At 60.9% G+C, this 12,565-nt stretch overlaps 1 protein-coding gene across 1 annotated transcript; it reads right to left on the bottom strand.

Annotated features, from left to right (window-relative positions):
- Nucleotides 1-2,317: 2,317 nt before the first annotated feature.
- TUBG1 (tubulin gamma 1) lies at nucleotides 2,318-12,550 on the bottom strand. The gene is made up of 11 exons (XM_038385898.2): nucleotides 12,390-12,550; nucleotides 12,068-12,180; nucleotides 10,789-10,956; nucleotides 10,438-10,506; nucleotides 8,956-9,035; nucleotides 8,233-8,359; nucleotides 7,112-7,198; nucleotides 6,722-6,871; nucleotides 4,642-4,794; nucleotides 3,946-4,107; nucleotides 2,318-3,093 (listed from the first exon to the last, which is right to left on the bottom strand). The coding sequence occupies exons 1-11, from the start codon at nucleotides 12,526-12,528 to the stop codon at nucleotides 2,896-2,898; spliced, it is 1,446 nt and encodes a 481-aa protein (XP_038241826.1). The 5' UTR covers nucleotides 12,529-12,550; the 3' UTR covers nucleotides 2,318-2,895.
- Nucleotides 12,551-12,565: the final 15 nt, after the last annotated feature.

The following is a 12,565-nucleotide window of genomic DNA, read 5'->3' as shown; positions in this document are numbered from 1 at the left end:
CTCAGGAGCCTAAAGCTTTAAATGTCCCATGCAGCACCCTGGGTGCTCTCCATGGCCAGAGGGGACAAGGGGCAGGCTCCCAGCATGGCAGGATCTGCTGGAAGCATCTTCCCATGGGGCCACGTGTGGGTAGCCCAGCTGGGCTCAGTTTGGGGCCCCCCCATTGGTGCAGGAGTCCTGCCCACGGTGGGAGGGACAGGCCTGGGGCACTGGCAGGGAGTGTACTGAGGGGCAGGGTTGATGTGCAGGCCCGGTGGCAGGGGGCTGATGGGGCGGCATTGGTGTGTTGCCCTCTCTGCCACCACGCTCAGTACTGGGTGCTGGGGCCCTGGGTCAGCCTGCACCAGAGTTAAGCTGCCCACTCATCCTGAGACTTGCTGAGGAAATTGGTGTCTTGTCTTGGGTCCTCCTGGGGGCAGCTTCTTGCAGGGGAGGAGATGCAATTCCCCGCAGTCTGCGTGCCCCAAGGGCCCGGGCTGGCAGAGCCTGGGTTAACACAAGGGCCAATGGCCATGTCACTGGCAATGGCAGACTGGCTGGTCCCTCCCCCCCCAGCCAAAGAGCCTTGGCATGGAGGCAGAGCACCAGGGCTGCCGGCACCTGGCCTCGCTTTGCTCTGACCTTTGGCATTTAATCAACGCTGCAGCCACCTCCCCCCAGCCTCAGTCCCAGCTTCACCAGGCGCCTGCCCAGGGAGCTGGGGGAGGGGGCAGCCCCCAGCTTCCGCCTGTGCCCAGCAGGGCGTGGGAGCCGGGCTGGGCACACGGCAGGGGAGTATTTTTAGCTCCCGTCTCTGTGCTGCTGGCCCAGAGGAAAAGGCTAATTCTCACCTGGGCTGGAGCCAGTGCCCCCCAGCCTGGCTCAGCTGCTCACTCCCATGGGGGAGGGGGGGCTGTAGAGTGAACCAAGCCCCCCCTTTAACTGCAGCTAAATCCAGCCCCAGCTGGGGTGCCCTGGTACTCTCTTCCTTTTCCTGGCAGGGAGGGGGCTAGTGTCAAGGGGCCCAGGCAAAGTCCTACTCCAGGATGAGCTAAGAGTCAGGTCCCTGGGCAAGGAGGGTGGAGTCAAGCCCCCAGTAGGGGCTCTGGGGAGAAGGGGTGGCAGAATGAGCCCCAAATAGGAGGGTGCACTCAGCCTGCCCCTGCTCTGGGGGAGGGGAATGCTGGCTGTCTGAGCCATAGCATTTGTGGCTCTGCTGTGTTCATCCTAGCAGCCCCCCAAGCAGCAGGGAAGGTCCAGTGCCTGTGGACCCCGTGCCCCTGACCGCTCTGAGCTGGCTCCTCCTGCCCCCGTGCCTACCCCCCTCCCCTTACTGCTGGGCTGCTCCACCACCAGGAAAGTGCAGGGGGGGACGTGTGGGGCCTTCACCTGCCCTTGGCTTTCTGGTGCCAGGCACTAGACTGCTGCCAACCCAAGCACATTAACCCTCTGCAGATTGCAGAGGCTGGGAGCAACCAGGCTGGGACCTTCCCGCCCAGGTCTGGGGCCATAATTCAAGACAGCTGTTGATTAAACTGGAGCTAGGGCAGAGAAGAGCCACGAGAATGAGAAATGATTAGAAACCTGCCCGAGGGCCAGACTCCAGGAGCTCGGTCTATTCAGCGCAGGTTCGGGGGGGAAGCCGATCACAGTCTGTAAGTACCTCCCTGGGCTGACACTGGGCCACAGCTGGAATGCAGGGGAGCCTTTTTACATGAGTAACTAACCCCTGGACCCCAGACCGAGGGGTGGGGGGGATTCACTCTTTACATCACGGCTGAATGGTTTGGAAAGCTCGGCTCCAGCTGGGGCAGGTCCCGGGAGGGGTCCAATCAGGTGGTCACATTGGTCCCTTCTGGCCTTGGACTCTGCCAGAAGCAGGCCCCTGAGAAGCCTTGTGCGCTACCTGTAGGGAGCCCCAGGCCTTCTCCCCTGGAGCTGCTGGAGCCCAGCCCATCCTCAGCAATGAGCAGGTGCTGGGATGCCCAGGCAGCCCTTCACCACACCCAGCCAGCTCTGGCCCCATGCCAGCCTCAGGACTGGGTTACACGCAACCCTGAGCCCTACCCACACTCCAGCTCGGTGAGCTCCAAGGAGTGAAGCAGGGCTGGGCTCCCCACTCCCAGGGTGCTTTAGGGCCTCTGGTTGCTGCTAGGGGAAAAGCCCAGGGCTGGTCTCCCCTAGGCAGGCAGGTAGGGGGCAGCTGGCTCTGCAGGGCCCCCGCAGCCGTTGCCCCAGCATTGCGGGCCCAGGCAGCACTGCTGGGGGATGGGGCAGTTGTCACCTGCTCGGTGCCCTCGGTCCCGGCTTGGCCGTGTCCCAGCAGTGCAGGAAGGGCTCAGTGCAGCAACAGCCTTTATTGAAGCAAAATAAGCTACAAAAATAGATACAGCCTCCGGCCCCAGCCCCCGGCGGTGCCCGCTGCTCTCTGCACCGCTGCCCAGGCACAGAAAGAACCAGGCCCAGGACTGAGGGTAGCTGAGGGCCCAGCTTAGCTCAGCCAGATCCTACATACTCCCCCCTTGAATGAGGTCTTAGCCCCGGACCGTTCCAGGCTGGTGCATGTGGCTTTTGCCCTCCCCGCGAAGGGGAGCACTTGGGGCAAGGATTCCTGCTCCCACACAACATCCCCGCTTGCGGCAAGCTGCTGCCCCCAAACCCTGGCAGGGGAAAGGCCTCTGTACTATGGAAGCCACCAGTGCTGGGGTCCTGCTGGGAGAGGGGGCCTACAGACTCTGCCTCACAATGGGGTGACTCCCAAGGATACAGTGCTGCTGTGCCAGTGCATCCCACTCTCTCCCGGCCCAGGGGGTGAGCAGAAGCCATGAGGACATGTACAGGGGTGGCTCGTGACCCCTGAAGTTACACGGAAAGGGGCCTACCCCCTGCACGCTCCCCAGCAGAGCCTGTGGGTGCTCACTGCTCCTGCGTGCCCCAGGAGATGTAGTCGGGGCGCGTGGCCGCATGGTACTCGTCAATCAGCTGCTGCACGATCTCACGGGAGTTGTCCAGCTCGTCAAAGTTGTCCTTGAAGATATCTTCCTTGCGGAACTGCTCCAGGAAGGCCTCCCTCTTACGCAGCTTGTCGTACTGCCGGCACGTCCGCTCGAACAGCTGTGACGGCCCCAAGTCGCCGTCAATATGGGGGCGCGTCCCGTCCCTCACCCCACACACCAGGGGAAACTGCTGGATGGTCCCTGGGGGCTGGGGCGTCCCTCTGGCCATGGCTACCCTAGGGAGAGGGAGTGAGGGGGTGTCCCTGTGGCCACCCCAGCTCACCACCTGGGCGTGATGCAGAGCAAGCCCATGCAAAGGGCTCTCAGAAAACCTCTGCTTTTGGGGCTCCTTCGCAGCCAGGCTGTGATCTGGGGAACACCCTGCTCTCCCCGAGCTGCTTTCAGCAGAGGGCTTTCCAACGGGCTAGGTGACTCTGCCAAGGTCCTGGAGGCAGTAGCAGAGGCAGGAAGTAGAACCCGGCTTTACTCACACAAGGAGGCTGTCCCTCCAATGGCAGCATGGCCCCGCAGGCAGGACAAAGGGAATCCACTACTGGGTTAATGGACAAGCCCAGCGGACAGCGTCTGTTCCTGCCAATGGACTCAGCAGGCCAAGTTTCAGGGGTCGGAGGCTGGGGGAGGGGCTGGGAGCTGCGCCCAGAATGACTTTCTACTGAAGGAAACGCTGCAGGGCAATCAACCGGCTCCATCCCCCACTTTCAGTCATTGCCTTCTCTGGCCTGGCTGGGGCGGGAGGCAGCCCACCACCTTCCGCTCTCCTGCAGATCCCCAGGAGATGCGCAGCAGCCACATCAAAGGGTACATGAGAGCAACCAAAGGTGAAAGCCCCTGCCCGAGCAGCCTCCCGGTGAAGGGCACTCAGTAGCAGAGAGTGCAGGATGTGCCCCTCCCTCAGGGCAGGCGGGTGGGAGAGCGAGGGGCCGAGCCCGGCGGCCTTGCCCGTACTCACCGAGGAGATGTTGGTGTGGTTTGCCATCATCAGGCCGCTGACACGGTGTGCAGACGGCAGGTACGGGGACTTCCTGGACAGTGCCACCTGGATGCTGGCAGGGCCCCAGGGGATGAAGTTGGCCAGTTTCCTCTCCCGGATCCTCTGCAGGCTCTTGTGAACCTAGGGAGACATAAGCAAGAGCTGGCAGTGGTGCCATAGCAAGGGCTCTCCCCAGGTGCCTGCCCTGGCAAGATTCACAGCAGCAGAAGGGCCAGGGGGCTGGTCCCTCAGCGAACAGCTGCTGAACTCCCCAGCGCTGTCTAGCTGCTCAGCCAGGTGCTCGGTGCAGACCAACGGACAGGACCCAGCGCACCAAGGAGCACAGTCCCAGTGCTGTTCGTGGGGCAGGGTATCAGCAAGTGCCTCCTGTGACTGGCAAACGACGACAGGTGGCCTTTCCCAGGGCGGCTGCCTGGCAGCTAGGCCCCTGCCAGACCTGCAACGTTAGCCCTTTGGCTGGCTCTGCCAGCAGTTGTTTCCTGCATGGACCCTGCAAGCCTGGCTGAGGTGGCTGGGGGTCCGAGCCCACTCCCCACTGCAACGCCTGGCCTGCTCCTGCTCCCACGCCCAGCCCTAGCAGCATCTGCCTGCACGATGCCCAGGAACGCACGACTCAGCCAGCCCCAGCTTGGGGCCGGGTTGCAGTTTGCTCACCTGTGTCGGGTCCACCTCGCCCTGGATGATGTTCAGAATGGCGATGTAGCAGTGGTTGGTCTGTCTGTCCCGCCCAGTGGAGACCATGACGTTCTTCGGCTGCAACAACCTTCTCATAACGTCCAGGACTGTGGTTTTCCGCACGCTGGCCACCTGCAAACGCCAGCACGGGGCACTCAGGGGGAGATTGCCCCTGCGCCCTGTCCCCAGGAGGGGGGCGGAGCCACGCACACCGCACGGGCATGGAGTCGGAGCTCTGCTGCCCTCGGCTGAAGTTAGTGAGCAGAGGCCAACCCCTGGCCAGCCAGCAAAGAGAGACACATGCCCTGTGGGATGGGCCAGTCACATGCACGGGCACAGAGCTGCATGCAGGAGGTCACAGGACAGCGGAGGCCAAGCCTGGGGGCTTGTAGCGAAGCCCTTCCCAGGGGGTGCTAGGGAGCCAGCCCTGTCTCCCCTCCCCCTGCCCCAGCACTGGTGGAGTTGAGATAATTTGAGCTCAGAGAGCCAGAAAAGCCCTGGGAAGCGGGGAGGCTCAGTTGTGTCCCAGACAGCACTGGCAGGGCTTCCGAGCAGTGCCTGGGCTCGCGCTTCATGGGGGAGCAGAGCAGCCAGGCTCTCCCGCGGAGCCAAGGCCCCGCTCAGCTGGCCCCCAGGGCGCGTCACTCAGGCCTGTGCTGTCCCCCTTGAGCACAGAGGGATGGAGCAGGGTGGGGGGCTCGCGTGCTGGGAATGCTGCCAGCCAACCCTCCCCCACTCCCACCCTTCTCCAGAGGGTGCCCAATTAACCCCTGTGCACAGCAGGCTTGGCCGTAGCACTCCCTAAATTCCCATAATGCACCTAGCCTGGCTGCAGCTCTCTGCGGCTGGGAACATGCCCTACGAGGCAGCGACTGAAGGGTTAATCATCTGCTGCAGTGTGTGAAAGGAAGCTGCACGCCAGGCCCTAGGCTGGAAGAGCGCTGAGCCAGGGCCCACTTGCTGGCCTGAGTCCGGGGCAGAGCCGCAGTGTGGCTGCTCTGGGTGACTGTGGGGAGCGCTGGCTGGGCTGTTATTAAATGCCACTACACCTGGGCATTAGGAAAGGCTGGCCCCTGTGGTGGCTGGCAGGGGGAGAGGAGCCAGCCCTACAGCTGCTGCAGCTGCTGAGCACTCTGGGAAAGTAAACCCCCCTTCTCATCCCAGGCCCATCCCCTCCACCCCAGGCTGGGCACGACATGCTCCGCTGGCCAGGCTTCCAGGGACTTGCAGAGAGGTGGCCCCAGGCTGGAAGTGGGGAGGTTAAGTCAGACACCTATTAACTACCGCAGAGTCCCCCCCCCCGGCACAGGAGAGGACAGAGCACACTGAGTACCCATTTCAGAGCCAGCAGCCTTTCAGATTTGCGTCTCTGAGCAACGTCCTGGGGAACGCAGGTTGACGGGAGGAGAAAGGGCAGGGTTAGTGCAGCAGAACGGTGATGCAAAGCCCAGCAGCGTCTCCTGCAGACCCAGAACACTGGGCCAGCCTCCCTTTGCTTCGGCCCAGTGGAGTCCTGGCTCCGGCTGGGAACCGTGACCAGACAGCACAAGCGTGCTGCTCACCTAGCCCCAATGTAAAGACCATGAGCCCCTGCAGAGGGGGCTGATGCCTGCGCTCGCCGTGGGGGGATCTCTGGGGCTGGTATCCAGTACTCCCACCATGGCATCCTGCCGCAGCAGGCTGGATCTGAGCACCTGTTGCCTGGGAATAACCGCACTGCACTCCCTGGGACGGAGGGGGCTGCTGGCAGAGCGTAAGGACAACTTGGAGCCCCCAGCCTTACCATGCCTGGGAGAGGGACATTCCCTCTCCGAGGCATTCACAGCAGCTCAGGGTGGTGCCAGGCAGGGCGGGGGCAGGGGTCCTGCCATGCCCGGGGCTAAGCGAGGAGGGCGGGGGTGCGTGGTAGTGCATGCGAGCTGAGAGGCAGACAGCAGCTAAGCTGCAGGGAGCCTCAGGGCCACAACAGAGAAGCTTGGCTGAGGTGTGGGAGTTGGCCAGGAGCCAGTGTAGGGAGGCCACAGGGCTGCCTGTGTGCCTGGGGAACTGCAGCACATACCGACTGGTCTGTGGTGAGCGGTGTGTACCCCGTCATCAGGAAGTGGAGTCGGGGGGTGGGGATGAGCGAGGCAATCAGCCCAATCAGGTCGTTGTTCATGTAGCCGGGATACCTGAGTGTGGTGGTGCTGGCAGACATGATGGTGGAGACCTGGTGCAGAGAGGGGAGAGACAGTCAGGGTGCAGGCTCTGGATGGATTCCCTGGAGCCAGAGCTCAGCTGTGACTCCCCTTCTCTAGGGAATAAAAGCACAAGTGCAGCAAGGGAAACGTCCCAGCTCCTCACCCCGAGCCCCCCAATGGAGCTACTCATCAGCAAGCACTGAGAGGAGCCCTGGCCTAGACACATGTTTAAATCGCCAGAGCGAGCGCTTCCCAGTGGGGGTCCTCACCAGCTGGTTGATCTGGGAGAAGGACGGGTTCTGGATGTGCAGCCGGTCTGTGGCGATCCGATTCAGGGCTGTGTTGTCCAGAACCACCTAAAAAAGAAAGCCAGCCTCATCAGAGCAGGTCTTGGAGACTGCAGACGGCCCAGAGCAGGCCAAGCAACTGTCTGAGGCCACCTCCCCGGGCAAGAGCACTGAGATCCATACAGCCTCAGCTCAGTGAGCCTGGATACCACAGCACAACTGGGCCAGCAGACACACGAAAGCATGAGCTGACTCATTCCTGGGGCCAGCTATCCTGGGGCGTAACTGACACTGTCAATAGAAAGCTCTCCTCCTCCCGCAGCCCTCCCAAAACAGAACCGGCCCCACACGCTGGCCCCCAGGCCCACCACGTCTCTAGGCCCAAGCAAGCTTAAAGCAGTTTAAAAAAAAAGGAGGGGAGGGAGAGAAGGTGCCATCTAACAGGGGCTGCCCTGCCAGTGCAGCTGTGCCTGTTTCTCCCAGTGCTAGAGACTAGGAACCTGAGAGCAGGTGTCCTGGTTAGTAGGTGCCCAAAGGCCTATGGTGGGGCCTGCTGCTGGATCCTTGGGTTCAAACCCTGGGGCAGGTTACAAATTATGCTGCGGGAGCCCCATCCTCACCCATGTGTGTACACCAGAGCCCCCTGCCAAGCGACCCCTGCTCCTGCGAGCCCAAGGCCTGGAGTAGCAGGGAGAGCAGAGAAGCAGCTGTGCTGTGTGTGTATGGGGGGAAAGCTGACCCCCCACCTCCCCAGCCAACATTCCCCCTCGCTGTCACAAGGAGTGTAGCCCCTCAGGCCCTGCAGGCCTGACTCAGCCACCAGCCTTTCTAGGGCGAGAAGTGGAGTTCTGGGCAGTCTGCTGCGGCTCACCAGGTCCCTCCGCTCTGCTAGAGCGCAGGGGCCATTCAGTGCTCCGTGGGCTGCTGGCTCTTGTCTCAGTGGCGGCTGCATTTCAGGGCTGCCGTGTCATGGAAATGCAGAGAGTGACCTATTGCCTTACGTTGGTCTGTGCAGGTTACGGCTTCCAGGGCCCCCGTACTGAGTGATGGGGAGTTGGGGCTCGCTCCACGGGCCCCGCTCCGGCTTGCAGCAGGACTCTTACCACACAGTCAGCGTTCTGAGTCAGCCTCTTGAGCGTCAGCAGGGAGTTGTATGGCTGGACCACGACATCGCTCATCTCATCCTGGTTGGGGAAGACCGAGTAGGTCTGCACCAGCTTTTTGGGATACCTGAGTGAGAAGAGCGCCCGGACACCTAACTGGTTAACGTCCCACAGCCACCGCCTAAGTGCTCCCCTCCCACGAGCTCCCCGGCAGTCTCCAGCATGCAGGGCGGCAGTGAGTCACCGCGCGGCATGCCAAAGTCTGCTCCCAGGGAGGAGAGGAATTTGTCCCAGCAATGCTGCATCTTACAGCACAGGAGGAAGCTGCCAGACAAAGCTACGGGCGAGGCTGAGCCATCCACTGGCTGATTAAACAGCTGCTCACAAGCCTTTTCTGGAGGCTGCATGCTGGGGCAGGCAGGGGCGGCTGCGCAGGGATCTTGGCTGCAGCCTCCTGCCTTGCCCAGCGCGGGCAGAGCTTCAGAAGGCAGCCATCTGATCAGAGCAGCTTGAGAGGAGACTGGGAGGCTGCAGAGCAGGGTCCAATTCCAGAGCCTCCCCTGGACACAGCAGGAGCCGGCCCTTCCCCTGGGCACCCTGCCAGGGATTGCACAAGACAGTGTTTGGGTGGGGGCGGGGACCCCGGCTCGAATCAGCGCTCTGCAGCTTCCTGCTTTGGCAGGACGCCCAGGCAGGGCCAGCCTCCCCCAGCAGGGGACTCACCTGTCATTAAGTCGCTCCAGCAGATAGGAGCCCAGCCCCGAGCCTGTTCCACCAGCAATGGAGTGGCACAGCACAAAGCCCTGGAACCAAAGGGAAGGCAGCTTAGGGGGGCTTACCTGCCCAGGCAGAACGGGGCTAGCCAAGCCACTGGCTAATGCCAGAGCCTAGGCCAGGGCAGATGGTGACTGCCTCCCTCTGGATCTGTGCCAAGAACCGCTGGTGCGATCAGGCAGTCACCAAACACCCCGAGCATCGTCCCATGAGGCACAGAGAGCTGCACTTCGGTCGCAACTGCAGGAGCTCACTTCTCTGTACCCACCGAGAACAGCACTTGCTGCTCAGGAACCTTGCCCAGCCCCCCCAGAGCCAGAGTTTATTGCTTCCCAGGAGACAGGCAGATGCTGGAAGGGGCTACCGCCCCCCTGGGCCTATTCAGTTAAACAAAACGAGCTCAGCGGCGTCCCCACCTGCCCCTGTGCCCAAGCCCCTCCCCCACCTGCCCCTTCGTCCTCTTGCCAACTGTTATTTCCCAATCGCCTTTTCCCTTCCCCTGTTGCCATGCAACAGCCAGATGTAAACAGCGGGGGGCTCTGTCTGTTCAGGGGTAAAGGTGAAGCTGACGGCAGCCCTGGTGAGATCTGACGCCCAGAGTAAACCCGCTCCAAGACCGAGATTCCCTCCTTCCTCAGGAATCTCAATTGTCACTGGGAGCAACAGAAGTTTCAAAGAGTCAGGCCTGCACCTCGTGTCTAACTTGCTGAATCCCTTTGAAACCAGCTGCCATGGGCTTCCACACCCGCAACTGGCCTAAGCCCTCTTGAAACCATCTGCATGCTGCCCCCCCCGTGGCACCTCACTGAACACCCTTCAGACTGCAAGGCGCAGACAGAGCAAGTGATGCCAATTCAGCAGAGCTTCTCCTAACTGGAGCAGGAGAGTCATCGGAGGCCAACCTGGAAAGACGGTTGCCAAGAGGTGCAGACAGCACAGGGACGGGGCTAGCATGTTCTCCTTTTGGAAGCAGAGAGAGGAATTGTTGAGGCTGATACTAGGGGAGACAAGCAGGGGGATTAGGATGAAATGACAAGAAGGTAAATGGAGGCCAAATATCACAAACCCTTCCTAGTGGCGAGCTCTGGTAAGTGCCGACCATCTCCCCTGGGAAGAGTCCAACGCTGGAGTTCTTTTTAACTGGATTCGGAAAACGCTCAGTGGGGCACACAGTAGGGGCGACTCCTGCTTGCCTCAGGAGGGTCTGGGGTCGAGGGGAAGGTCGAGAGGAGCTGGGTGAGCTGGGAAAGGCCTCCTGTCTAGGATTAACCCTTTCCACGTGCCTGTTGCCTAGCACCCTCACCCCCAGAGACCGTCACACCTGCCAGGCTTCCCTAGAGACTTCAACTCCATGCAAACAACACAGCAAAGACCTTAGTGTAGCAAACAATGGGCAAGGGAAGCCAATGTGAGGCCTCTTCATTTCTTTACCTCCAAGCTGTCGCTCCCATCAGCCTCTCTGTCTATGATGTCAAAGATATCTTCGTGGATTTTTTCACCCTGCAAGATAAAACCACAGCAAGCTTCGGTCCATTTACTTTCCCCAGAGGGAGCCGCTTCCCTGGCACAATGCAAAGCCACGTCAGCTGGGAGACAAGGCTTCCAGCCATACCAGCAGATCCTGCGGATGGCGAGCTGTCACCAGCGAGTCCCTGCCGAAAGGGACGACGCTTACTCCAGCAATCACACACCAGGGCCTGCTGGGAGGCAAGGCGTCCCTGACAAAATCTCAAGCCCAGGGATCGGAACTACGGTTGCACATGCCAGCTCCAGCCCTGTTACCTGAGAGAAGCCGCTGGCCCAGTTGTTGCCAGCCCCGCCGCCATGCTCGGACAGGTAGATGTTTTCCGGGTTGTACAGGTTGGCGTAGGGGGAGTTCAGAATGGAATGGATCACTCGAGGCTCGAGGTCCAGCAGCACAGCTCGGGGGATGTAATGTTCATCATCTGCCTGTAACAGGGAAGGACAAGAGGGCCTAGGAACACGCCAGGGGCACAATTCCAGACTGCGTGACAGAGGGTGCCACCCACTGGTCAGAGAGAAGTACAACACACCTCTGTTGGATCCTGCCACAATGGACGAGATAAAGAAATTATTATGTATTGCCTGTTTTGTAGGAGCACGCTGGGCGTCATACCTCACAGAGCAAAGAGATGGGCCCTGACCCAAACGGCTCACAATCGGAGTAATTACGTAACAAATATGCAAAAAGAAAAGGAGTACTTGTGGCACCTTAGAGACTAACAAATTTATTAGAGCATAAGCTTTCGTGAGCTACAGCTCACTTCATCGGATGCATTTGGTGGAAAAAAAAAACCAAATGCATCCGATGAAGTGAGCTGTAGCTCACGAAAGCTTATGCTCTAATAAATTTGTTAGTCTCTAAGGTGCCACAAGTACTCCTTTTCTTTTTGTGAATACAGACTAACACGGCTGCTACTCTGAAACCTGTCACGTAACAAATATGAACTGCTTCTTGAGTCCCCAGCATTCTGCACCCACCACGGCACATCAGACTCCAAGCCATGACAACACGCTGTTAAGAGTAGATCCTGGCAGAGATGCCATTGAAGGAGATGAACTAGGGGCTGGATTGAGCTTGCCAGCCCCTTTCACAACCTGAATTTGGGTTGCTGGCTAGACAGAGAGAGGGGGTGGCCAGAAACTCCCCCGTGTGTCCTCAGTAAGAGGAGTAGCTAGAGAGGGGGTTTGTTCTCAACAGAGAAGATAGGATCCATCAACACAGAAGGGTCCAGACTTAGGGATGGACTTTTTGAATTGAAATAACAACTGCTGACCCCACAAGCCAGTCTGGGCTCCAGCCACAGAGAACAGAGAGGAAATGCGAACCAGGAACTCTTGACTCAGGTCCCACCTTGGCTCTGGCAGGCTTTTGGCGATACCAGCATTATGCCAGCGCGGAGGCTGGCAGTGCCAGACCTCCAGGGCTTCGTCCCCGTGGAGGAAGGATGCCTTCGGTTTGTTCAGGGGCAGCCCTAGGGAAAGGATCTGAGCCACGGGCTCCGGCTGCGGGAAGGTGCGGAGCTGTCGCCCGCCGTACCTGGTAGAAGAAGACGTCTTTGCGGTCGGTGCCCTCGGTGGCGAACTCCTCGACGATGCCCTCGGGGCTGATGCCGTGCTCCGCACACAGCTGCTTCCAGAACTCGAACCCGACTGCAAGAGGGACCAGCCGGGGCTCAGCCACACTGGAGGGGAGAGACCCGCCCTGCCGCCCCCCACCCCAGCCGGGCCAGGACGCCTGGGTTCCGCGGCCTGGCTGTGTGACAGGGGAAGGGGAGGGAGGGAGGAGCCGGCCCCGCCCCGTGCCTCAGTTTCCCCACTAGAAGCCCCGCCCCCCGTGGACGCCCCGCCTCCGGCCTCACTCTGGTTGCCGCACTGGCCCAGCTGCAGGGTGATGATCTCTCGCGGCATCTCGGCCGCTGCGCCCCGGCCCGGCTCCTCGCCGCACCCGCCGCCGCCCTCCCGCGCGCCCTCCCGCCCGCGTCCAGCGGCACTGAGCATGCGCGAGGTGCACTTCCGGGGAACCGCCCCCGAGTTT

Source organism: Dermochelys coriacea, chromosome 27, assembly GCF_009764565.3.
Source record: "Dermochelys coriacea isolate rDerCor1 chromosome 27, rDerCor1.pri.v4, whole genome shotgun sequence".
In the NCBI taxonomy this organism is placed as follows: Eukaryota; Metazoa; Chordata; order Testudines; family Dermochelyidae; genus Dermochelys; species Dermochelys coriacea.
This window is presented reverse-complemented; position numbering and strand designations above follow the sequence as displayed.